General features: G+C 57.4%; 2 protein-coding genes across 2 annotated transcripts in view; one reads left to right on the top strand and one right to left on the bottom strand.

The window, feature by feature from the left end:
- Positions 1–4,838: 4,838 nt before the first annotated feature.
- On the top strand, positions 4,839–24,157 carry PPP2R1A (protein phosphatase 2 scaffold subunit Aalpha). The gene is made up of 15 exons (XM_038382575.2): positions 4,839–5,003; positions 10,118–10,208; positions 10,670–10,770; positions 11,021–11,253; positions 11,618–11,765; positions 11,877–12,032; positions 12,415–12,529; positions 13,069–13,139; positions 13,550–13,684; positions 18,453–18,626; positions 19,065–19,125; positions 21,040–21,194; positions 21,443–21,585; positions 21,890–21,981; positions 22,476–24,157. Exons 1-15 carry the CDS (start codon positions 4,851–4,853, stop codon positions 22,490–22,492), a joined length of 1,845 nt encoding a protein of 614 aa, XP_038238503.1. The 5' UTR covers positions 4,839–4,850; the 3' UTR covers positions 22,493–24,157.
- Positions 24,122–26,129, bottom strand: part of LOC119848098 — a 63,382-nt gene continuing 61,374 nt past the window's right edge. Inside the window, exon 7 of the mRNA XM_043502290.1 lies at positions 24,122–26,129. Coding sequence (XP_043358225.1) covers positions 25,187–26,129 — 943 coding nt within the window. The 3' untranslated portion in view covers positions 24,122–25,186.

The raw sequence follows: 26,129 nt of genomic DNA, 5'->3' as shown, positions 1-26,129 counted from the left end.
AAGTCTGGTTAATGGTAAGCCTAATACTTAAAGGAAGGATTTAGGGTGTGGGAGGGGATTCTGACCTGGGACAGGGGGTTGGGGTGCAGGTGGAGGAGTGCGGGGTCTGGGAGGGAGTTAGGGTGCAGGAGGGGATTCTGACCTGGGGCAGGGGATTTGGGGTGTGGGTGGGGAGGGTGTGGGGTCTGGGAGGGAGTTAGGGTGCAGGAGGGGATTCTGACCTGGGGCAGGGGATTTGGGGTGTGGGTGGGGAGGGTGTGGGGTCTGGGAGGGAGTTAGGGTGCAGGAGGGGATCCTGACCTAGGGCAGGGAGTGTGGGGTCTGGGAGTGAGGGTGGGGGAGGGGATTCTGACTTGGGGCAGGGGGGTTGGGGTGCAGGTGGGGGGAAGTGGGGTCTGGGAGTGAGGGTGAGGGAGGGGATTATGACGTAGGGCAGGGGGTTCTGGATGCGGGTTTGGCGGTGTGGGGTGTGGGAGTCAGGGTGGGGGAGGGGATTATGACGTAGAGCAGAGGGGTTTGGGGTGTAGGTGTGGGGTCTGGGAGTCGGGGTGGGGGAGGGGATTCTGACTTGGGGCAGGGGGTTCGGGGTGCGGGTTTGGCAGTGTGGGGTCTGGGATTCAGGGTGGGGGAGGGGATTGGGACCTAGGGCAGGGGGTTCGGGGTGCGGGTTTGGGGGTGTGGGGTCTGGGATTCAGGGTGGGGGAGGGGATTGGGACCTAGGGCAGGGGGTTCGGGGTGCGGGTTTGGGGGTGTGGGGTCTGGGAGGCAGGGTGGGGGAGGGGATTGGGACCTAGGGCAGGGGGTTCGGGGTGCGGGTTTGGGGGTGTGGGGTCTGGGATTCAGGGTGGGGGAGGGGATTGGGACCTAGGGCAGGGGGTTCGGGGTGCGGGTTTGGGGGTGTGGGGTCTGGGAGGCAGGGTGGGGGAGGGGATTGGGACCTAGGGCAGGGGGTTCGGGGTGTGGGTTTGGGGGTGTGGGGTCTGGGAGGCAGGGTGGGGGAGGGGATTGGGACCTAGGGCAGGGGGTTCGGGGTGCGGGTTTGGGGGTGTGGGGTCTGGGATTCAGGGTGGGGGAGGGGATCGGGACCTAGGGCAGGGTTTCGGGGTGCGGGTTTGGGGGTGTGGGGTCTGGGATTCAGGGTGGGGGAGGGGATTGGGACCTAGGGCAGGGGGTTCGGGGTGCGGGTTTGGGGTCTGGGAGGCAGGGTGGGGGAGGGGATTGGGACCTAGGGCAGGGGGTTCAGGGTGTGGGTTTGGGGGTGTGGGGTCTGGGAAGCAGGGTGGGGGAGGGGATTGGGACCTAGGGCAGGGGGTTTGGGGTGCGGGTTTGGGGGTGTGGGGTCTGGGAGGCAGGGTGGGGGAGGGGATTGGGACCTAGGGCAGGGGGTTCGGGGTGCGGGTTTGGGGGTGTGGGGTCTGGGATTCAGGGTGGGGGAGGGGATTGGGACCTAGGGCAGGGGGTTCGGGGTGCGGGTTTGGGGGTGTGGGGTCTGGGATTCAGGGTGGGGGAGGGGATTGGGACCTAGGGCAGGGGGTTCGGGGTGCAGGTTTGGGGGTGTGGGGTCTGGGAGGCAGGGTGGGGGAGGGGATTGGGACCTAGGGCAGGGGGTTCAGGGTGTGGGTTTGGGGGTGTGGGGTCTGGGAGGCAGGGTGGGGGAGGGGATTGGGACCTAGGGCAGGGGGTTTGGGGTGCGGGTTTGGGGGTGTGGGGTCTGGGATTCAGGGTGGGGGAGGGGATTGGGACCTAGGGCAGGGGGTTCGGGGTGCGGGTTTGGGGTCTGGGAGGCAGGGTGGGGGAGGGGATTGGGACCTAGGGCAGGGGGTTCGGGGTGCGGGTTTGGGGGTGTGGGGTCTGGGATTCAGGGTGGGGGAGGGGATTGGGACCTAGGGCAGGGGGTTCGGGGTGCGGGTTTGGGGGTGTGGGGTCTGGGAGTCAGGGTGGGGGAGGGGATTGGGACCTAGGGCAGGGGGTTCGGGGTGCGGGTTTGGGGGTGTGGGGTCTGGGATTCAGGGTGGGGGAGGGGATTGGGACCTAGGGCAGGGGGTTCGGGGTGCGGGTTTGGGGGTGTGGGGTCTGGGAGGCAGGGTGGGGGAGGGGATTGGGACCTAGGGCAGGGGGTTCGGGGTGTGGGTTTGGGGGTGTGGGGTCTGGGAGGCAGGGTGGGGGAGGGGATTGGGACCTAGGGCAGGGGGTTCGGGGTGCGGGTTTGGGGGTGTGGGGTCTGGGATTCAGGGTGGGGGAGGGGATTGGGACCTAGGGCAGGGGGTCGGGGTGCGGGTTTGGGGTCTGGGAGGCAGGGTGGGGGAGGGGATTGGGACCTAGGGCAGGGGGTTTGGGGTGCGGGTTTGGGGGTGTGGGGTCTGGGATTCAGGGTGGGGGAGGGGATTGGGACCTAGGGCAGGGGGTTCGGGGTGCGGGTTTGGGGGTGTGGGGTCTGGGATTCAGGGTGGGGGAGGGGATTGGGACCTAGGGCAGGGGGTTCGGGGTGGGGGTTTGGGGGTGTGGGGTCTGGGAGGCAGGGTGGGGGAGGGGATTGGGACCTAGGGCAGGGGGTTCGGGGTGCGGGTTTGGGGGTGTGGGGTCTGGGAGTCAGGGTGGGGGAGGGGATTGGGACCTAGGGCAGGGGGTTCGGGGTGCGGGTTTGGGGGTGTGGGGTCTGGGAGGCAGGGTGGGGGAGGGGATTGGGACCTAGGGCAGGGGGTTCGGGGTGTGGGTTTGGGGGTGTGGGGTCTGGGAGGGTGGGGGAGGGGATTGGGACCTAGGGCAGGGGGTTCGGGGTGCGGGTTTGGGGGTGTGGGGTCTGGGATTCAGGGTGGGGGAGGGGATTGGGACCTAGGGCAGGGGGTTCGGGGTGCGGGTTTGGGGTCTGGGAGGCAGGGTGGGGGAGGGGATTGGGACCTAGGGCAGGGGGTTCGGGGTGCGGGTTTGGGGGTTGGGGGTCTGGGATTCAGGGTGGGGGAGGGGATTGGGACCTAGGGCAGGGGGTTCGGGGTGCGGGTTTGGGGGTGTGGGGTCTGGGAGGCAGGGTGGGGGAGGGGATTGGGACCTAGGGCAGGGGGTTCGGGGTGCGGGGTTGGGGGTGTGGGGTCTGGGATGCAGGGTGGGGGAGGGGATTGGGACCTAGGGCAGGGGGTTCGGGGTGCGGGTTTGGGGGTGTGGGGTCTGGGAGGCAGGGTGGGGGAGGGGATTGGGACCTAGGGCAGGGGGTTCGGGGTGTGGGTTTGGGGGTGTGGGGTCTGGGAGGCAGGGTGGGGAGGGGATTGGGACCTAGGGCAGGGGGTTCGGGGTGCGGGTTTGGGGGTGTGGGGTCTGGGATTCAGGGTGGGGGAGGGGATTGGGACCTAGGGCAGGGGGTTCGGGGTGCGGGTTTGGGGTCTGGGAGGCAGGGTGGGGGAGGGGATTGGGACCTAGGGCAGGGGGTTTGGGGTGCGGGTTTGGGGGTGTGGGGTCTGGGATTCAGGGTGGGGGAGGGGATTGGGACCTAGGGCAGGGGGTTCGGGGTGCGGGTTTGGGGGTGTGGGGTCTGGGATTCAGGGTGGGGGAGGGGATTGGGACCTAGGGCAGGGGGTTCGGGGTGCGGGTTTGGGGGTGTGGGGTCTGGGAGGCAGGGTGGGGGAGGGGATTGGGACCTAGGGCAGGGGGTTCGGGGTGCGGGTTTGGGGGTGTGGGGTCTGGGATTCAGGGTGGGGGAGGGGATTGGGACCTAGGGCAGGGGGTTCGGGGTGCGGGTTTGGGGGTGTGGGGTCTGGGAGGCAGGGTGGGGGAGGGGATTGGGACCTAGGGCAGGGGGTTCGGGGTGTGGGTTTGGGGGTGTGGGGTCTGGGAGGCAGGGTGGGGGAGGGGATTGGGACCTAGGGCAGGGGGTTCGGGGTGCGGGTTTGGGGGTGTGGGGTCTGGGATTCAGGGTGGGGGAGGGGATTGGGACCTAGGGCAGGGGGTTCGGGGTGCGGGTTTGGGGTCTGGGAGGCAGGGTGGGGGAGGGGATTGGGACCTAGGGCAGGGGGTTTGGGGTGCGGGTTTGGGGGTGTGGGGTCTGGGATTCAGGGTGGGGGAGGGGATTGGGACCTAGGGCAGGGGGTTCGGGGTATGGGTTTGGGGGGTCTGATATTAGAGGCCGTTGTGTAGTGACATCACGGCGTCTTAGGTCATCATCAGAAGCTGTGTGACGTGGATCGGGTTTTATGACGCCGCAGGTGGATGACCTCATCACTGGGCTAGCACGGAGAGTGCCGTTGCCATGGGGACGGATCCAAGTTGGCCGACATCACGGTTGCTCGGGGCAACGCGTATGCGCTCCGCCCTCAGGGTCCCGCCCTCCCCACCATGTTTAGTTGCCCTACACCCCATTCAAAGAAAAGGGTCACTTAGGGGCGGGATTTGATGCCTGTCTCTCGAGGAAAGCAACAAATAGGCTGGGAGATATGGTGAGAGGAATGGAGGTCGTAGCCAATAGTCTGAGAGAGGAGGCGGGTTTAAGGGCGCGTATCCAATAGGATTAAGAAGAATGCTGGACTGACATTGAAACTATCCAATGGGATTGGAGAGACGGCAGCCCTGGGCAATTTTCAGCCAGTTGGATATTAATGAAGGTGGGATTATGTCGGGGAATTAGCCAATGGGGTTAAGGAGGAGACGGGGATCGCGCACCGAGAACCAATGGGTATAGAAAATGGGCGGGAGGAAGGTGTGGCATTACCCAATAATAATTCAGATGATTGGTTAAACTCTCAGCCAATGGGATATCAGTCCAGTTTCGGTTGTTAGCCAATGGCGTGACAGGAAGGGCGAGGCTGGTGCTGAATCAGCCAATGAACTGCGACAGTAGGCGGGAGTACAGTCGCCGCCAGCCAATGAGCGCGGAGCCGCCCCTGCAAAACGGCCGAGGCCACCCCGCGATTTCTTTAGTGCCGGAGCCGGGAGCTAAAATGGCGGCTGCCGACGGAGATGACTCGCTCTACCCTATCGCGGTGTTGATCGACGAGCTGCGCAACGAGGACGTCCAGGTGCCGAGCCGTGGCCGGGCAGGGCTGCGGGGAACCGCACGGCGAGCGGAGACCAGTGTCCCGCGTCCAATCCCGGGCCGTCTCTCATCCCCAAAGCCGCGCTGCGGGCATGAGAGGAGACGCCTGATTGGATGGGAGCGCCGCCTTGGGCTGAATGGGAGTCTGGGGGCCAATGTGTGTGTGTGTGGGGGGGGGTTGTCTGATCCCCCCCAAACCCTGTGGGTCAGATGAGAGACGGCCGCTGATTGGCTGAGCGTCTGCCCCCATTCATTCCAGTGGGGCCTCTCTTGTCCTGTGTGGAGGCTCGTCTCATTCTCCCCGGGATCAATGAGCCCTGAGCCCTGATTGGCTACGGGGTGTCTGTAGAGCCGGTCATGGGGTTTGGCTCACGTGACCTGGGGTGCGGGGCGAGGGGATGCCCGACTGGCTCCTTCCCAGGTATATTCCCCGTAGCCAATCACAGGCCATGCCTAAGGGTTGGGTGGATGACGCGAGGTTGCTGACTGGCCAGATGTGGGGGGAACGTGGTATATGGGGGAGTCAGGAAGCCAATCACAGAGGCTCTTAAAAGCGTCTCTTGCAGGCAATACCCTGATCTTCCACTGAGCCCAGCTCCATGTGGGATTGGCCAAAGGCAGCTCCTTGGTGTTCTGTGGGGGCGGGAGGGGGGCCTGTGAGCGCCCATCCTTAAGCTCTCTCTGTGATTGGCTGGGGGAAGTCTCTGTCATGGGGAGCGTGGTCTGTGGGAGCCACGCCCTGCCACTGGCCTGTGGTATACCTGGAAGTGACCTGTGGCAGCCAATCCTGGGCGTCCCCTAGGAGATGGTGAATGTGGCTGGCTGTGACGCATCTCAGGAAAGTGTGATTTACCACAGCCAATCCTAGGGCTTCCTTGTCCTGAGTACCTTGTGATTTGGTCCTTACTAGACTCTTCCATGGCCAATGCTGGCCAAAGCTTGTAAAAAACAATCTCTGGGCTCCCCTCAATGAGTTGCTGCAGGCAGGTGGCTGGGAAAGGCTGTGGTGTGGTAGGGGCATGCCCCCCGGGGGATCAATACTGGGATTAGCCTGGGAAGCAGCTGCGTGCTTGGTTGGAGACGTTCCTGCCATATAACCATGGTATATATGGAGAAAGGGAACAATCCTCTGATCTCTTCCTGTTGGGGAGAGAAAAGGAGTACTTGTGGCGTTTTAAAGACTAACAAATTTATTTGAGCATAAGCTTTCATGAACTACAGCTCACTTCATCGGATGCATTCTCACAAAAGCTTATGCTCAAATAAATTTGTTAGTCTTTAAGGTACCACAAGTCCTCCTTTTCTTTTATGCGAATACAGACTAACACGGCTGCTGCTCTGAAACCTGTTGGGGAGAGAGGGGGCTTGGGCTAGGTTCAGGAGGTCCTCAGGTAGCTTATGAGCTCAGGCTAAGGATGAAGGTGGTGGGGAATGGAGGATATGGGAGCAGAGGTGAGGTGAGGGGGTTGTCTATGGGGTGAGACGGGCTGGGGGGGTGTAATTAGATCAACATATGGCATCTTAGGACCGCCAGGGTGGGCAAACTTTTTGGCCCAATGGCCACATCTTTGTATGGAAATTGTATGGTGGGCCATGAATGCTCATGAAATTGGGGGTTGGGGTGTAGGAGGGGGTGAGGGTTTCGGCTGGGGGTGTGGGCTCTGGGGTTGGGCCAGAAACAAGGAGTTCAGGGTGTGGGAGGGAGCTCTGGACTTGGGCAGGAGGTTGGGGTGCTGGGGGGCTTGGGTGAGGGCTCTGCCTGGGGTAAGGGGTTGGGGGTGCAGAAGGGTGTTCAAGGCTGGGACCAAGGGGTTTGGAGGACGGGAGTGGGATCAGGGCTGGGGCAAGGGGTTGGGACATGGGAGAGGATCAGGGGTGCAGGCTCCTGGCGGCGCTTACCCCTCAAGCAGCTCCCAGAAGCTCTTATGTGGAAGCATGGCCAGGCAGCTCTGCACACTGTCCTGTTCGCAGGCACTGCCTCTTCAGCTCCCATTGGCCATGGTTCCCATCCAGTGGGAGCTGCAGAGATGGTGTTTGGGGCAGGGGCAGCATGTGGAGCCCCTGGCTGTCCCTGTGTAGGAGCCAGAGGGAGGACATGCTGCTACTTCCAGGAACGGTGCAGAGTGGGGCAAGCCCTGGACCCCACTTCCTGGCGGGAGCTTGAGCACCAAATTAAAATGTCTGGAGAGCTGGATGCTGCTCCTAGGCCGTAGCTTGCCCACCCCTGCTCTAAGAACATACCTATGGGGACGTACTAGGGGGTGGGGAGTGTGTTTTATGACGGGGCCTTTTCTACCTGGCTGTCTTCAGGGTGTGGCTCCCAGAGTGGGTATATCAGGAAGAGTAGGATTGCCTAGACAGGATGCCCCAGTGGTGACACAGCGGAAGAGGTGTGGGAGTAGACCTTGCGAGGGGGAGGGACTCTGGGCTGCATGTGGGGGGAAGTGTGATCTAGGGGTTAGAGCAGGGGGAGGCCCAAGAGCCAGGATTTCTGGGTTCTCTCCCTGACTCTGGAAGGGGAGCGGGGTCTAGTACATTAGAGCACAGGACTCCTGGGTTCTGTTCCCTTCTGAATGTGAACATTAGCCCAGATTCTATGGGGAGTGGCAGCTGTGTAGCTTGGAAGGGGGACCAACCTTCTCAGGGATTGCCTGGATTAGTCAGAAGGGTGTTAAACTATTAACGAAAGGGGAGGATAAAAAGAGGGATGATACAAGCCCTGAGCACAGAAGTGAGATGTTGAGAACAAAATTAATTGGGAACGGAAGGGTGTGAAGAGAAGAAATTCTTGATTTGCTTTTACTCCAATGCTAGGCACTTGGGTTACAAACCAAAGGAATTGGAATTACTCGTTTATGAGCATAAGCACAGTCGAGGTAGTATTACTGTATCCTGGCAGGATGATTTGCACAACTGGAATGTTAATATCAATGGTCATAAACCAGTAGTTTTCAGCCTGTGGTCCACGGATCCCTGGAGGTCCGCAGACTGTGTTAAGGGTCTGTGAAAGGTGGTTGTTACCATAGAAGAGTGGTTTTCAACCTGTGGTCCGTGGTTCCCTGGGGGCCTGCAGACTGTCTTAAGATTTCCAAAGGAGTCCATACATCCATGTGAAATTTTTTAGGGGTCCGCAAATGAAAAAAGATTGAAAACCCCTGTTATAAACTATTTAGGAAGGATTGAGTGGGCAGGAGGGGAGGGGTACTATCAAAATGGCATCACCTGTTTCTGAGTCACTGGTAACTTGGAAGAAAATGATCTTGACAGCTTATGGATAAATGTCCTAACAGAAGAAGCACAAGATGCTATGTTAGTTGGGGTTTACTAGAGACCACACTGGGGAACAGAAGGACAGATCTATAATGTGCAGGGGGGAAAAAGTGTGAGATCCTGAGGGGCTTCTGTCTGATTGACGTATGCTGGAGCTCTCAGGCTACCACTACTAAAACATCCTTGGAATTTGTAAGTGTTAGAGGACAATTTCCTAACTCAAAAAGGGTTGCATCCAATGCGGGGGGATTTGATATTAGCCCTTGTCTTCTGAATAAAGGGGAGCTGATCACAGACCTAAAAACTAATGGTAACTTGGGTGCGAGTGATCATAACTTGATCACATTTATAATGTACAAACAGAATGAAGTCCAGATCAGAGAGAGAGAGAGACACTTTATTTTGTGCTTTAGGCTTTGTGAAACTGGCCCTTTTAAAACAACTGAGCCAAATCAACTGGGAGGAAGAATTTAATTAGGAAATGTGACTGATAACGGAGCATTGTTTATGATAGATGCCTGAAAAGCCCCAGTGAAGGAAGAAAACCATGTTGGTTTTAAAAAAAAAAATGTGGTTTAGAAGGAAAGTGAAGGCAGCTACAAAAAATGAAAAAAAATATAGCAGCAGAAAAAAGGGAACTGTAGAAAATTGATAAGGGAAGCAAAGGGACACAAGAAAAAAATGTGTGTTCAGAAGTGTAATCGCTGCCCTTTGATGGTCTTTTGCATGCCATGAGTTGGTGGATTCTCAGTGCTGTTCCCAGCAGGGCAAGGGTCAATAGCAAATGTTGCCCTCAAGAGCGAGGTCTGAGGTAGCTGCGGTCAGAGGTCAAGAGCTGAAATGAATTCCTGTCCCAGCAGCGATGCTCACATGGCTATAGGGTGGATACAGAGTGATGTTTTTTATTTAAATCAGGTTTTTATTTTGTTTAAATTAGAATTTTTTTTCAAATAAACTTACTTAAAATGAAATCTGAGTTTTATACATTTAATATGTTCAGGCTTGAACTTAGGAGTCTCTTAAAACTTTTAAATAAAAAACAAATGAATCTGAGTCTGTCACAAATTTTGGCTGAAAGGCTGCTTTTCTATACAAAGAAAGAATCGGGGGAAAAAAATCTAACTTTTGAGGTTAAGCTCTGTAAATATGCCTCAGTAGGTCATCTACTGTATTAAGGACTTGCTCCTGTGGGGGACTGAAGACTTGCACTTCTATGTGAGAGATTATTTAATACAAATAAATTGTACATGCTGTTTTGTGTGTGTAATTAAATTCCAGTTGCCATCCTAATGCAGCTCCACATAAATCATGAGGAAGAAGTGAATTAGCTTCTGAACAAGTCACAGATCAGTCACATTTTCTAACATATTACAAATGTCATTAGTATCTGAAAATACTGTGCTTTAGAATTGCTTAAAACAATGTATATAGTTAGTGTCCCCTCCTAAGCAGCAAAAAGATGTACCAAGTCTAGGCTGAAGGCTCCATTTAGCTGTAATCGACGTGTTTTAATGGTCCCATCAACCAGGGAGAATGTGCCTTTCTTTAGAACATCACTGCAGTCCAAATGGAAAAGTTGATTAAACTTGGTGATTGAAATCAAGGCTTCCCACCTGGCGATTTAAACCACAATTTAAAGTGAGGCAATTGAAATCACCCAGTGGAAAGCCTCCATTGCAAATTGCCTTGTTTTAAATCACCAAGTGGGAAGCCTCGATTTCAGTGATGATTCAGATCACTGGGGTCTGACCTAGGTTTTAGCCCAGTGTCCCCTCCCTCGTCCGCACCATTCACCTGGTTCTCACCCACTCTCCCCTCTCCACACAGCTACGTCTCAACAGCATCAAGAAACTCTCCACCATTGCCTTGGCCCTCGGTGTGGAGAGGACCCGCAGCGAGCTCCTGCCTTTCCTCACAGGTAACCAGGGGGCTCCAAACTGGCCTCCAGGACTCCTATGTTCTCTCCCCAGGTCTGGGAGGGCAGTCGGGCTAGAGGGTTAGAGTGGGGGGGCTCTGGGAGTCAGGACTCCTGGGTTCTACCCCCACTTTGATCTTGGGTAAACTACCTCCGATCTCTGTGATTCTTAAATGGTGGCTAGCAACAGCTGACACTGGTGGCAGAGGGCAGGGCTGTTGGTGTGTGTGGGGGCAGGGGCTTTGCAGGACTGGAGTGGAGAATGTAGGCTTTCCACCCCCCTTCAGGGCAGGAGTGGGCTCTGGAATGCTACTGATGAAACCGTGTCCAGGTGAGTTGGGGAGACAGTGCCCTGTGTTCAGTCAACTAGTGGCTCTTGATTTCCCTCTGAACCCACATGTCTGGCCTTTCCAAGGCATCGGCTGCCTCTTCCTCTCCCTTATCACCTGCCACTTCTCTTGCAGACACGATTTACGATGAGGACGAGGTGCTGTTGGCTCTGGCTGAACAGCTGGGGACCTTCACTGCTCTGGTCGGGGGACCCGAATATGTGCACTGCTTACTGGTAGGTCAGACCCCTGCCACCTAGGGCATGGAGCCTCATCATATGAGCACGGGGGGGGGGGGGGGGGGGGTCAGGACAGCTGGGTTCTGTCCCCAGCTCTGGGAGGGCAATGGAGTCTAGTGGGTTAGAGAGTGGGGACTGGGAGTCGGGACACCTGGGTTCTCTCCCCAGCTGTGAGTGGGGAATGGGGTGTTGTGGGTTGGGGTATGGAGGGCGCTGGACTCCTGGGTTCTCTCACTACCCCCCGCAGCCCCCCCTGGAGAGCCTGGCAACGGTGGAGGAGACGGTGGTGCGAGACAAGGCGGTGGAGTCGCTGCGTGCCATCTCCCACGAGCACTCTCCCTCGGACCTCGAGGGACACTTCGTGCCCCTGGTGAAGCGCCTGGCGGGGGGTGACTGGTTCACCTCCCGCACCTCAGCCTGTGGCCTCTTCAGCGTCTGCTATCCTCGCGTGTCCAGCTCGGTCAAGGCAGAGCTCCGGCAGTGAGTGAAGCCCCTATGGGGCCCATTGCGTGGCTGGGGGAGACCCTCACAGGGCTGATTGAGGGGCTGGGTGAGAGCCCCTGGGTCAGTGGGACCCCCCCATGGGGCTGATCACGCAGCTGGAAGGGACCCCGGGTCAGTGGGACAAGTCCCTGTTATCTCTCATAATCCCCTTCATAAATGGGATCACACACACCCACATCCACACACCCACCCCTCCACTCCGATTGCAGGCAGTTGAGGTTCACCCTCCTTTACCTTGGCTGATCCGGGGTGGGATACCAGGCTAGATGAACCCAGAAGGCTGAAACGGGGTGACAGGGAGGAGCTGTTAAAGGAGTCTGACTCCCCCCATCCTCTGCAGGTACTTCCGGAACCTATGCTCCGATGACACCCCCATGGTGAGGCGGGCGGCAGCCTCCAAGCTGGGCGAGTTTGCAAAGGTCCTGGAGCTGGAGCATGTGAAGGGCGAGATTATCCCCATGTTCTCCAACCTGGCCTCCGACGAGCAGGTGAGAGCCGCACGTGGGAGGGGCCTGGGAGCCAGGACTCCTGGGTTCTCTCCTTGGCTCTGGGAGGGGAGTGGGGTCTGGTATTAACCTATTCCTGCCTCTCTCCTGCAGGACTCTGTGCGCTTGCTGGCTGTGGAGGCTTGTGTCAATATCGCTCAGCTCCTGCCCCAGGAGGACCTGGAGTCCTTGGTGATGCCCACGCTGCGGCAAGCCGCAGAGGACAAATCATGGCGGGTCCGGTACATGGTGGCTGATAAGTTCACAGAGGTGTGTGCTAAAAAAAAAAAGGAGGACTTGTGGCACCTTAGAGACTAACAGATTTATTTGAGCATAAGCTTTCGTGCGTGCTGTTTCCCTCCTCGCTTCAGTGATCTGTGGTGACCTAATGTTGCATGGGCTAGCAGGGGGCTATGGGTTGGGAGTGAGGGGCACTGGCAGAGCTTTGGGGGTGGGGGGGAGCCCAGGGCAGGGATCTCGGGGCACTGCCAGTGGTGATTGAGATCTGTGCACAGTGTTGATGCTTGTCAGTTTCCCCTGTGCTGAAATTGATGGGCTGTTGATCTGATGACTCCCCATCTGTCTGGGGCCTGGATCCCTGGAATGCTCTGACCTATGGACCTCCTGCTGACCCACTGCCCTTCACCCACAGCTCCAGAAAGCCGTTGGGCCTGAAATCACCAAGACCGACCTGGTGCCGGCTTTCCAGAACCTCATGAAGGACTGCGAGGCTGAGGTGCGGGCTGCTGCCTCCCACAAGGTCAAAGGTCAGCCTTGGTGCCCCCTCTGTCCATGTGGGATCACCCTCTGGAAGGACCAGAACAATCTCTTCAGCCAGAGGGGATTGTTGGTGGGAGGGTGGATTGGGGTTGTGGGTGAGGCTGAGTGAGTGGGATATAGTTTCCTCCAGGGATTGGCTGGGAACCCCTTGGCCGAAGCCCTGGCTAACTGGCTGGAGCTGGGATGATCGTGCCGGTCTCATGGACTGGATAGACAGGAGGGGGTGGTCCTGTCCTTCTGGGTGGGGGGTATTGATCTCAGCTGATCCTGGCCCCTTGGCCGGAGTCTTAGGGGGAGGGGAATGGATGGTGGGTATGATCCTGGCTCTTTTCCCTGTTTGGGGGGAGATTTGGGAGGGAACAAACAGACTTGGGGAGAGAAAATGGGGGTTGGGTTCAGGTCGCTTGCCGCATATCCGAACTCTGGTCCCCTATGCCGGGCTCCTGAAGCAGCTGGCCCCACCCCCCATGGGAGCTGCTCCCCTACTTGTTAATCCCTCTCCCCATTTACCATCTGCCCTCCCCAGAGTTCTGTGAGAACCTGTCAGCTGACTGCCGCGAAAATGTCATCATGACCCAGATACTGCCCTGCATCAAGGTAAGAGGCGGGGCTCGGCTCAGCCTGATCCCCTTGCTGCTGGCATCCCCCTCTGCAGGGGGAGGGTGGATGGGTGGCAGGGGAGCATAGGGGCACAATGGGGTAGGGGGAAGCATGGTGTGGGGGGAGGAGGGTGTGAGAATGGGGGGCACAGGATGCAGTGGGAGGGCAGGGGAGCATGGGCGGAGGGATGTAGAAGGGGGTGGGGCGTAAGGCGATGTGGGGGTCGGGGTGCCACCAAGGACAGGAGTGTGAAGGGGTAGTGGTGGGGTAGGGGGCTTTGGGGGTGGAGGAGGCATGGGAGGTTTAAGGGGGGTACATGGGGTTGTGGGGGACAGCCCCAGCAGCTCAGTGCCATGAGGCTGGCGGCGGCCCGTCTGCATTAACCCTCCCTTCCCCTCTCCGAGCAGGAGCTGGTGTCGGACGCCAATCAGCACGTCAAGTCAGCGCTGGCCTCAGTCATCATGGGGCTATCACCCATCCTGGGCAAGGACAACACCATCGAGCACCTGCTGCCGCTCTTCCTGGCCCAGCTCAAGGATGAGGTGAGTGCCCCGCCCCAGAGGTGGCTGCATCTCAGGGCCACTGTGCTGTTCTCCTGTCTCTTTTCCCTTTGGGAAGAGATGTCGGTGGGGTTTAGTGGTTAGAGCAAGGGGAGCTGGGGGCCATAGAATCATAGAATCATAGAATATCAGGGTTGGAAGGGACCCCAGAAGGTCATCTAGTCCAACCCCCTGCTCAAAGCAGGACCAAGTCCCAGTTAAATCATCCTAGCCAGGGCTTTGTCAAGCCTGACCTTAAAAACCTCTAAGGAAGGAGATTCTACCACCTCCCTAGGTAACGCATTCCAGTGTTTCACCACCCTCTTAGTGAAAAAGTTTTTCCTAATATCCAATCTAAACCTCCCCCATTGCAACTTGAGACCATTACTCCTCGTTCTGTCATCTGCTACCATTGAGAACAGTCTAGAGCCATCCTCTTTGAAACCCCCTTTCAGGTAGTTGAAAGCAGCTATCAAATCCCCCCTCATTCTTCTCTTCTGCAGACTAAACAATCCCAGCTCCCTCAGCCTCTCCTCGTAAGTCATGTGCTCTAGACCCCTAATCATTTTTGTTGCCCTTCGCTGTACTCTTTCCAATTTATCCACATCCTTCTTGTAGTGTGGGGCCCAAAACTGGACACAGTACTCCAGATGAGGCCTCACCAGTGTCGAATAGAGGGGAACGATCACGTCCCTCGATCTGCTCGCTATGCCCCTACTTATACATCCCAAAATGCCATTGGCCTTCTTGGCAACAAGGGCACACTGCTGACTCATATCCAGCTTCTCGTCCACTGTCACCCCTAGGTCCTTTTCCGCAGAACTGCTGCCGAGCCATTCGGTCCCTAGTCTGTAGCGGTGCATTGGATTCTTCCATCCTAAGTGCAGGACCCTGCACTTATCCTTATTGAACCTCATTAGATTTCTTTTGGCCCAATCTTCCAATTTGTCTAGGTCCTTCTGTATCCTATCCCTCCCCTCCAGCGTATCTACCACTCCTCCCAGTTTAGTATCATCCGCAAATTTGCTGAGAGTGCAATTCACACCATCCTCCAGATCATTTATGAAGATATTGAACAAAACGGGCCCCAGGACCGACCCCTGGGGCACTCCACTTGACACCGGCTGCCAACTAGACATGGAGCCATTGATCACTACCCGTTGAGCCTGACAATCTAGCCAGCTTTCTACCCACCTTATAGTGCATTCATCCAGCCCATACTTCCTTAACTTGCTGACAAGAATGCTGTGGGAGACCGTGTCAAAAGCTTTGCTAAAGTCAAGAAACAATACATCCACTGCTTTCCCTTCATCCACAGAACCAGTAATCTCATCATAAAAGGCGATTAGATTAGTCAGGCATGACCTTCCCTTGGTGAATCCATGCTGACTGTTCCTGATCACTTTCCTCTCCTCTAAGTGCTTCAGGATTGATTCTTTGAGGACCTGCTCCATGATTTTTCCAGGGACTGAGGTGAGGCTGACCGGCCTGTAGTTCCCAGGATCCTCCTTCTTCCCTTTTTTAAAGATGGGCACTACATTAGCCTTTTTCCAGTCATCCGGGACTTCCCCCGTTCGCCACGAGTTTTCAAAGATAATGGCCAAGGGCTCTGCAATCACAGCCGCCAATTCCCTCAGCACTCTCGGATGCAATTCGTCCGGCCCCATGGACTTGTGCACGTCCAGCTTTTCTAAATAGTCCCTAACCACCTCTATCTCTACAGAGGGCTGGCCATCTCTTCCCCATTTTGTGATGCCCAGCACAGCAGTCTGGGAGCTGACCTTGTTAGTGAAAACAGAGGCAAAAAAAGCATTGAGTACATTAGCTTTTTCCACATCCTCTGTCACTAGCTTGCCTCCCTCATTCAGTAAGGGGCCCACACTTTCCTTGGCTTTCTTCTTGTTGCCAACATACCTGAAGAAACCCTTCTTGTTACTCTTGACATCTCTTGCTAGCTGCAGCTCCAGGTGCGATTTGGCCCTCCTGATATCTTTCCTACATGCCCGAGCAATATTTTTATACTCTTCCCTGGTCATATGTCCAACCTTCCACTTCTTGTAAGCTTCTTTTTTACGTTTAAGATCCGCTAAGATTTCACCATTAAGCCAAGCTGGTCGCCTGCCATATTTACTATTCTTTCGACTCATCGGGATGGTTTGTCCCTGTAACCTCAACAGGGATTCCTTGAAATACAGCCAGCTCTCCTGGACTCCCTTCCCTTTCATGTTAGTCCCCCAGGGGATCCTGGCCATCTGTTCCCTGAGGGAGTCAAAGTCTGCTTTCCTGAAGTCCAGGGTCCGTATCCTGCTGCTTACCTTTCTTCCCTGCGTCAGGATCCTGAACTCAACCAACTCATGGTCACTGCCTCCCAGATTCCCATCCACTTTTGCTTCCCCCACTAATTCTACCCGGTTTGTGAGCAGCAGGTCAAGAAAAGCGCTCCCCCTAGTTGGCTCCCCTAGCACTTGCACCAGGAAATTGTCCCCTACGCTTTCCAAAAACTTCCTGGATTGTCTATGCACCGCTGTATTGCTCTCCCAGCAGATATCAGGAAAATTAAAGTCACCCATGAGAATCAGGGCATGCGATCTAGTAGCTTCCGTGAGTTGCCGGAAGAAAGCCTCATCCACCTCATCCCCCTGGTCCGGTGGTCTATAGCAGACTCCCACCATGACATCACTCTTGTTGCACACACTTCTAAACTTAATCCAGAGACACTCAGGTTTTTCCACAGTTTCGTACCGGAGCTCTGAGCAGTCATACTGCTCCCTTACATACAGTGCTACTCCCCCACCTTTTCTGCCCTGCCTGTCCTTCCTGAACAGTTTATAACCATCCATGACTGTACTCCAGTCATGTGAGTTATCCCACCAAGTCTCTGTTATTCCAATCACGTCATAATTCCTTGACATCACCAGGACCTCCAGTTCTCCCTGCTTGTTTCCAAGGCTTTGTGCATTTGTATATAAGCACTTGAGATAACCTGTTGATCGCCCCTCATTCCCAGTATGAGGCAGGAGCCCTCCCCTCACAGACATTCCTGCCTGTGCTTCCTCCCGGTATCCCGCTTTCCCACTTACCTCAGGGCTTTGGTCTCCTTCCCCCGGTGAACCTAGTTTAAAGCCCTCCTCACTAGGTTAGCCAGCCTGCTGGCAAAGATGTTCTTCCCTCTCTTCGTAAGATGGAGCCCGTCTCTGCCCAGCACTCCTCCTTCATGGAACACCATCCCATGGTCAAAGAATCCAAAGCCTTCTCTCAGACACCACCTGCGTAGCCATTTGTTGACCTCCACGATTCGACGGTCCCTACCCAGGCCTTTTCCTTCCACGGGGAGGATGGACGAGAACACCACTTGCGCCTCCAACTCCTTTATCCTTCTTCCCAGAGCCACGTAGTCCGCAGTGATCCGCTCAAGGTCATTCTTGGCAGTATCATTGGTGCCCACGTGGAGAAGCAGGAAGGGGTAGCGATCCGAGGGCTTGATGAATCTCGGCAGTCTCTCCGTCACATCACGAATCTTAGCCCCTGGCAAGCAGCAGACTTCTCGGTTTTCCCGGTCAGGGCGGCAGATAGATGACTCAGTCCCCCGGAGGAGAGAGTCCCCGACCACCACCACCCGCCTTCTCCTCTTGGGAGTGGTGGTCGTGGAACCCCCAACCTCAGGACATCGCATCTCATGCCTCCCAACCAGCGGAGTCTCCTTCTGCTTTCTCCCCCCAGACATATCATCTGGTCCACTCTCCGCATTGGTACCTGTGGAGAGAACATGAAAGCGGTTAGTTACCTGTGTCTGTGTTACTGGAACCCGGACATTCCGCTTACCTCTTCTGGAGGTCACATGTTGCCAAGCTTCTTCACTGGCCTCTTGGCCCCTCTGTGCAACCTGCTCTATATCTTTAGAGCTTTGTGCCCCTAGAAGGCTATCCTGAGTTTGGTCCAGAAAATCCTCAGTCTCTCGTATACAACGCAGGGTCGTTACCTGTTGCTCCAGACCTTCAATCTTCTCTTCCAATATGGAGACCAGCTTGCACTTTGTACAGACAAAGTCGCTTCTGTCCTGTGGAAGAAAGACAAACATGGCACATCCAGTGCAGGTCACAACAGCTGAACCCCCCCCTTCCATATCACCTACCTACTATGAGCTTCCTCAGAGACGTTGGCAAGATGTAAGCCTCACTGGGCTCACTCCAGGCGAACTCCCAGGCAAACTCCTGCTGTGAGCTGCTCTGCTGTCCCCGCTGCTCCGCTGGTTCGCGGGGCTCTGGCTATTTTTAAACAGCCAGGCTTCCCTGACGCAAACACACAGACACCCTAATGCCCGCCCCCTGCAGGCTAGCAGCCAATCAGACACTCACTCAGGCTCTCTCCCTGCCCTCCCAGCAAACACACGCTCGGATACTTCCTCAGCAAGCAAACACACACACTCGGATACTTACCAGTCCCAGGCAAACTCCTGCTGTGAGCTGCTCTGCTGTCCCCGCTGCTCCGCTGGTTCGCTGCCGCTCAGCTGGTTCGCGAGGCTCTGGCCCGGACTCCTGGTTTCAATTTCTGGCTCTGGGAGGGGAATGGGGCCTAGTTGGGGGGCGGGGGGGGAAGCCCAGGATTCCTGGGTTCTGGCTCTGGGGTGGGGGGAGAGCCCAGGACTCCTGGGTTCTGGCTCTGGGAGGGGACTGGGTCCTAGTGGTTACAGCATGGGGGAGCTGGGAGCCAGGACTCCTGGGTTCCATCTTGTGTGGAAAGCCTTTGCTCTGAGGTCTGTCCCTCCCCCCAGTGCCCTGAGGTTCGGCTCAACATCATCTCGAACCTGGATTGTGTCAATGAGGTGATTGGCATCCGGCAGCTCTCGCAGTCGCTGCTGCCGGCCATCGTGGAGCTGGCTGAGGATGCCAAATGGCGCGTCAGGCTGGCCATCATCGAGTACATGCCCCTGCTGGCTGGGCAGCTGGTAAGGAGGCTGTGGGGAGCGTGGGGGCTTTGGGATCAAAGGCCTGGAAGGATCAGGCCCGGCTGGTGGTATCCTGACCAGGCATTTTCCTGCTTAGCAAGAGACAGGACATGGATGAGAGGGTCCAGGCTTCCCACGTGGTCAGGGCTGGCCCCGGTGCCCCAGCGTAGTACATGGGCACACCCTGCAGCACAGTGTCGGGTGGGGGCTCTCCCCTGGAAGTCAGGGTTGGCTCCAGTGCCCTAGGGGGTGCTGTGGCGCAGGAAGCGCAATTCATCAGTCCTGGGGTTGCTGGGAGCCAGGACTCCTGGGTTCTCTCCACCAGCAGCACCTCATCTATGAAATCAGAACAGTGCCTGTTTTCCAGGGGCCCCGTCTCTCCCACAAGATCCTGGGTCTGGCCCAGAGTTCTGGGACTAACAGTCTCTTCCTTTCCAGGGGGTGGAGTTCTTTGATGAGAAGCTGAATTCCCTGTGCATGGCTTGGCTGGTGGATCATGGTGAGTGTCGCTCAGGGGACCCGGCCCCCAGGGCTCCCCCGTGGACAGGGCTGGCTCCTGGGCCCTTGGTTTGAGTGGGAACTTAACCGCTGCGGGGTGGAGCCCCACAACTCGGACCAAGCAATGGTGCATCGTGGGAGATTGGGCTCTAAGGTCATAAGAGGTGAAGGCTGGTCTTGAGGCTCACGCAGAGGGCTGGGTGCCAGGACTCCTGGGCTCTGTTCCTGGCTGTTCCACACACTGGGTGTAACCTTCAGCAGGTCGTGGGTATGCTTAGAAATTGGGGCTCTGACTCCTTCCTTTGTTCGCTTAGACTGCGCTCTTCGGGGCCAGAGCTGACTCTGGCTGTGTCTGAGCAGCGCCTGGCACTGCAGAGGCAGTGCATCCTACTCCAATACAAACAAATTAACCTTCACTGATTGAGTAATTGCCCTTTGATCTATTGATTTATAAGGGCTCCCAGATCCTCTGCTTGGGGTTTTGTAGCCCCATCCACTTGGTCCTAGCTGTCACAGCCATGTGACACTGACAAGATCTAGGTCACTTTCCCCCTGGGAAATCCAATTAACAAGAGTCTGGTCAGTTTCAGGGCAGCTTTGCAGTTGACTAGGCTCTTCAGCTGTGTGTCTCAGCTCAATGCTGTGGGGTGAGCAAGACCTAGTTAGTTTCACTTGGCCACTGCTCTGGAAGGGGATGAGGGGCCTCCGCAGGGGGAAACCACTCCTGAAAGGGGTTATGTGGGGGGAGGTGAGAATTCCCCTCGGCTGCAGGGCAGGGGGTGGGAAAGAGGGCTGGAGATGTAGCATCCTAGAACTTTGCCTCTTGTACCCTACACTTCCCTTCCCCCCTCCAGTGTTTGTTTCCAGTCCTGGCTGGGGTCTTCTCCCAACTCCATCTCTGGGGAGTTGGTGGCTCAGGTTTCCACCTGTCACTTCACTCCCCTTCCCGGATAGCAAAAGGTCCTGCTTAAAGCCCAGCACAGGTGCCCAAATTAATAGTTCAGCCCCTCTCGGGCTCCACTGAAATCCTCTGCTTCGTTGCCAGGCCCAGCGTGTCTCGCCTTGCGTCTTCCCCAGTAGCGTTTGCCCGCTGCTTCCCTTCGCCAGCGACTCCTGTAGTTCATCTCTTCCTGGTCCGGGTGGGCCCTGTCTTGGGGCTTCTCCCCCTCCCTCCCACCCCCCAAGTCTGCTCTGCTTCCTGGGGGTGACTCAGCCTGGCTTCCTCAGGTTCTTCTCAGAGGGGAACCACCTTGTCCCCACCGGATAAATTCATGTGAGAAGTAAGGCCCAGATCCGGACTGGAGGCCGCTCTGGAAGATGCTCTTTGCCAAACACAAGTTGTGGGGCTCAACCCAGAGGGAGCTGGAGGAAGTGGAGTGGTCTGCGCTATGTGGAGATGATGCCAGACAATCTAATTGGGCCCTTCTGGACTTCGATCATGCAAAAATCCCAGCTCTTGTTTAAAATGAACGGCCAATTCTTAGCCCTCTCAGCCGTGAGAACCCTGGGGCTGGTGGGGATTTCTAATAGTGTCTGATGGGGATAATTATGGACAATCAGCAACTCTTGCGCAGCAGGGAAAGCTGAAGCAGAAGGTGCCTGTGTTTTTAAATGAGAATTCTCGAAAGCCACAAGAGAACCTTGACAAATACTGTGTTTTCCTCCCAATGTTTTGCAGGGTGGCTGACAAGCGCTACTGAAAACAGGGTATAAAGGGGGCACCTGGTGAAGGTGGGGTGGCGCGGGCTGGGTGAATTGTAACCCCTGAAGACTCAAAATCCAGAGGGTGACTCTTCCTAGCCCAGATCTCAGGGTGGAGGAATTGGGGTTAGCATGCCGCTGTTGGTAGCCAGCTGCCAGGATTGGCGCAGAGCCCCGGCCACCCCCGGTGACACGTTTTCTTCTCCCTTCCTAGTCTATGCCATCCGGGAGGCAGCCACCAGCAACCTGAAGAAACTGGTGGAAAAATTCGGCAAAGACTGGGCCCACGCCACCATCATCCCCAAAGTGCTGGCCATGTCCAATGACCCCAACTACCTGCACCGCATGACCACGCTCTTCTGCATCAATGTGAGTGCCCCTCTGGGGGCAGGGGGAGCCCAGACACCTGGTGTGGGGGAGTCTAGGGGTTAGTGCGGGGTGGGGGCTGGGATCCAGGACTCCCAGGTTCTCTCCCCAGCTCTGGGAAGGAAGTGGGGTCTAGGGGTTAGCGCAGGGGAGCTGGGAGCCAGGAGTCTCTTGGGTTCTACTGTTTTGCACAATGGGCACCAATTCAGCGCTGGCGTAACACGCTCCTCTCTCCCTCCCCATCCCCCCAGGTGCTTTCGGAAGTGTGTGGACAGGAGATCACCACCAAACACATGTTGCCCACTGTGCTGCGCATGGCGGGCGATGCTGTTGCCAACGTCCGCTTCAACGTGGCCAAGTCCCTGCAGAAAATAGGACCAATCCTGGACAACAGGTACAGCCAAGGGGTGGGGCCGGGCTTTGGCTGTGGCACTGGGCAGGGTTGGATGGGGTTGAGGGCGGGAGGTTGAAATCTGCTAGGGGAGTGGGGATGGGGGAGGGGAGGGCGGCGGGGGGGGGTACTGAGGCAGGGCTGGGGGGGCAGAGGGAGGCGGGACTCTAGGCCGCCATTCACCTCCACCCAACCAGCTGTGATGGGAAGCGGGGAGGGGGGTTCCCCTGGGCCAGGGTTCTGGTCTGCTCTGCCCCCCATGTCTGTTGCTCTGCGGGTCCCTCTAACTGCCCCCTGCCCCCTGCAGCACCTTGCAGAACGAGGTGAAGCCGGTGCTGGAGAAGCTCACTCAGGACCAGGATGTTGATGTCAAATACTTCGCACAGGAGGCCCTGACCGGTATGGGGTGGGGTTGGGACCGGGCTGCAGTGTCGGCCCCCCGGGTGCCTCCCCGCTGTAGGGAGTGGGGTGTTGCTGGGCCCTGCCTGGCTGATCCAGCCTCATGGGGCCCTGTGTGGTGTTGGGGCAGGGGGTGCTAGGTGAGGTCTGTAGTGATTACCTCCTGTCACCAATCCCCCACCTGCTGGGAGCATGGGGTTTGGGGGTGTCTTTGTTGAAGGCCCCTTCTTTGACCCCCATGTCATATCAGGGCCCGCATTATATGATTAGGGCTGTGTTGGGGTGGGGGCTTCTGGGTTTTCCCCTCTGACCCAAGTCAGGGGGGGTGCCTTGGGGATACCCCATCTGGCTTCTGGGATTCTCCAATACGTGGGGATGGGCCTTCAGGGAGAACCACTGTCCCCCCCACCCCAACACATCCAGAAGGTGGGAGAGGTCTCTGGGGCTGAGACCCATGGCCCTGTGATCTGACCCCTTCTCTCTCCTCCCCACAGTGCTGGCACTGGCCTGACCCAGAGGATGTGCCCTGTCGTCTCCCTGACCTCCAGCTGCCATCGGACCCTCGCTCCCTGGCCCCTCCCCAAGCCTCTGTGCATGTGTATGAACCCCTGTTGGGTGGGGGTGCCCGACAGCCCAATACAGGACCTCCCCATTCCAATCAGCCCCCTGCTCGCCAGGACATCACGGCCCTTCCCCCTCTGACAGTTCATCTCCCATCTGGTCATTCACCAGGGTGCAGCACTCAGCCCCCCAGTACCCCCCCCCGCACTCAAACACTGCAGGTTGGGGGGCAGCTCGTTGCTCCTGGAGTCCCCCATCCCTGTGCTGCCTCCCCCTCTGGATGGCTCATTGCATCCCTCAGCAGCTTCGCCCCTCCAGTCCCTGCCCACCGCGTGAGGGGCGCAGGAGGAGATCAGGGTAGGGGGGAAGGGGCGGTGCTGGTTTCAGCTGGTCTTAAGAAAGGCTCTGTCCCTAGCTGGCCCCGGGCTGTTCTGTACCACGGCCACCCGCGTCCCCGCTCTCCTCCTTCCTCTTCCTTCATCCCGCTGCTTGTCTCCCTCCTCTGCTGAAATCTGCCTCCTCCTCCTCTTCCCCTGCAGCGTTAAACCCCCTCCAGATTCAGCATTGCCATCCTAGGCCCTCGTCCCTCCCACAGATCCCCCCCATAGCTCCCCAAAATCACTCATCCCAATGCCCCCCCGGCGGGGGCAAGTTTTAAGCAGAGGAGACCAAATCTCCCTCTGGTAACAGGTTTCTTTAATGTGCGTTTTGGTGCTGGTCAGTTTCACACTGGGCTGGAGGGGGTCCCCCTTGTCAGTTTCATCTTTTGGGCTCTGGGCAGGTTCATGTTGGCAGGCGCCCGCCTGATGCCAGCTTCGGGGAGGCTGCAAACGCTTCTCACTGTGGGGCAAAGGGCTTTCGGATCCAAACGCTGGAGCCTGAAACCCCCCGGGGTGATCTCTCCAGGGTGTGAGATGCTGATTAGAACATGGGGGGCGGGCCCTCATGGCAGCGGGTCAGCTGACATTCTCAAATCCTCTCTGCCAATCAACCCTCACAAGGGTCTGAGACCCCTTCCCCAGCCCCCATGGAGAGCTGGGTTGGGAGAATTGAGCTGGGATTTTACAGGCAATGTTTGGGGTGCGGGGTCATGACCTTGATCTGGGTCATGAGGCTAAAATCTGCTCAGAGTTCACCCCCCAGCCTCTCGGCTATGGTAAGGAGAAGCCCCCACCCTTCAGGTGCTGCTGACTGGGCAGGAATTGGATCAGGATTTCCCCTGGGTTCTAGCCCCATGGCCATCAATCCTGCCACGTGCCCCTGCTTTCAGTTCTCTGGGGTTGTGCCCCTCACCTGGAAGGAGCGGGGCATCACAGAGCCATCTAATGGGGATGGCCTCTTAAAGTCAAGGAGCATTTAACCACTCACACTCCTGCCCTTACCATGCAAATGCCTATGCCCCAGCGTGACCCTTCCCTTCGCTGCTGCCCTGGTGTCATGCACTGAGCAAATACAGGGTGATCCCTAATCCCCCGCACCCTTTAACACAAGTCCCCCTGTCCCCCTCCTCCTCCACACTTAGTGAAATGTCACTTTAAAGCAAATGTGTGTGGTTTTTGTTTTGTGAAAACTTGTTTTGTTTTCTTCTCCCTGATGAATAAAATGCTCGACCGTTCCTGTGTGGTTGTGGTTGTGGACAGAACTGAGCGGTTCTTGGGGGTGGGGTGGAACAAAAGGATCTTAAAGTGCTGAAGCAACTTTAGGTGCTGGTGGGGTGCAGGGGCTGTTTATACAGCGATCCCTCAGCTGCAGCTGAGATGCAACCACCTCTGGGGTGGGGTTGCTGTTTATCCAGCTGCAGTGCAAGGCAGCTATGGTGGCTGAGACACGCTGTAATGGAAAATCCTGTGTCCCCATGAAACCCCCATGGGGACATGTGGGCAGTGGAAGGGATTTGGGCTGGGGCTGGCAAGTCAAGGGCTGCAGGCCAAGCACTGAGGGAGTTTGTGACCCTTTCCCTGGAATTTCAGTCTCCTTCCTGACAAGCGCTGACATCCTAAGACCATCCCTGCCCTCGGAGCCATCCAATCCTCTGGCCTGGGGCTGTGCCCCATATAGGGGAAAGGGCCTATGTGCTGTTCCCTGTCCCCCATAGCCAGCCAGGGGCTGTGTCCCTTAGAGGGGAAAGGCCCCTCCACAATCACCTGGAGATCAGCCAGTCAGGGTTAACAAATCCCTTCCTTTTCTCCCTATCAGTTCTGTGATGGTTGGGGGCAGAGACGGGTCTGTCACCCCTTGTGGGGCTCTTCATACCCCCCAGTGGAGGCCGGCCTCTCCAGAAGAGCTGGCTGAGGTTTTCCAAAGGGCAGAGTCTGTGTCAGAAAACGTGGCTCGATTGAAATCGACAAGCTGGGGAACGTGTGTGTTTAGAAGCAATTCCCTGGCGGGGGAGGCAGGTTCAAAGCAATTGTTCAAACAGAATGGACTGAACTGAGTTTTTTCATTTCAAAATGAGATGGAGAGCCCCCGGCGTGTCCCCTGTGCCACAGCACCACACTGGGGCACCGGGGCCAGCCCTGACTGCCAGGGGAGAGCCCCCGGCGTGTCCCCTGAGGCACAGCACCACACTGGGGCACCGGGGCCAGCCCTGACTGCCAGGGGAGAGCTCCCCCAGCCAGCTCCCTGCAGTACGGCATCTCCCCCTTCACACATGGGTTGGTGGCACCTCCTCGAAGGCTGTCTTGAAGGCCTGCACCAGGGGCCTCCGCACGGCATCCTGGAACTCCCTCCCGGCAAAGACATAGAGCAGGGGGTTGATACAGCTGTTGAACATGGCCAGGCACTTGGAGAGAGGGATGGCCACCAGGCGCACGGCGCTGGGCACGTGGGCCATGGAGATCCTGGCCAAGGCCAAGGCATGGTAGGGCGACCAGCAGAGGAAGAAGCAGAAGATGACTCTGGTGACCACCAAGAGGGGCTTGCTGGACTTGGCCAGCCTCTTCCGCCTCATGGCCGCCACCAGGACGGAGTAGGACACGGAGATGACCACCAAGGGCAGGAGGAACTGGGAGAGGAAGATGAACACGGTCAAGATCTCGGCCTCTTGGCGCCTCCAGTCTTGGAAGATGTCCAGGTTGCTGCAGGAGCTCCGGTTCCTCTCGAGGGAGAGCTCGGAGAAGAGGAAGGAGCTGGGCACGAAGGTGGCCAGTGACAGGGCCCAGATGGCAGCACAGGTCACCCAGCTGAGCCGCGGCGTGCGGTGATGGCGGCACCAGACCGGGGCCACCACCACCGTGCACCGGTCCACGCTGATGGCGCTGAGCAGCAGGACCCCGCTGCAGAGGCTCAAGCTGAAGAGGCAGTTGGCCAACTTGCAGGCCACGGAGCCAAAGGGCCAGTTCAGATCCAGGGCCAGGTACAGGATGGTGACCAGGATCAGAGAGGTGGAGGTCACGTCGGCCATGGCCAGGTTGAAGAACCATACAGTGTTGGGGGTCCAGCGTAGCTTCCAGCCCGTGACCCACAGCACCGCCCCGTTCCCAGCCGCCCCCGCCAAGAAGATGAAGCCGAAGGCCACGGCCGCGGTGACCTTCATGGCCTGGCGCAGTGGGGCCTCCCCGGATGTGGAGTTGAAGGGCAGCATCGCC

This window comes from Dermochelys coriacea, chromosome 24, assembly GCF_009764565.3.
Source record: "Dermochelys coriacea isolate rDerCor1 chromosome 24, rDerCor1.pri.v4, whole genome shotgun sequence".
Taxonomy (NCBI): domain Eukaryota; kingdom Metazoa; phylum Chordata; order Testudines; family Dermochelyidae; genus Dermochelys; species Dermochelys coriacea.
This window is presented reverse-complemented; position numbering and strand designations above follow the sequence as displayed.

Excerpts from the sequence above, each read along its gene's own strand:
- PPP2R1A (XM_038382575.2), top strand. The coding sequence starts at position 4,851 with ATGAGCGCGGAGCCGCCCCTGCAAAACGGCCGAGGCCACCCCGCGATT. Across the intron at positions 11,254-11,617 it reads GTCAAGGCAGAGCTCCGGCA|GTACTTCCGGAACCTATGCT; the intron begins GTGAGTGAAGCC and ends CATCCTCTGCAG. Across the intron at positions 21,586-21,889 it reads GGACCAATCCTGGACAACAG|CACCTTGCAGAACGAGGTGA; the intron begins GTACAGCCAAGG and ends TGCCCCCTGCAG.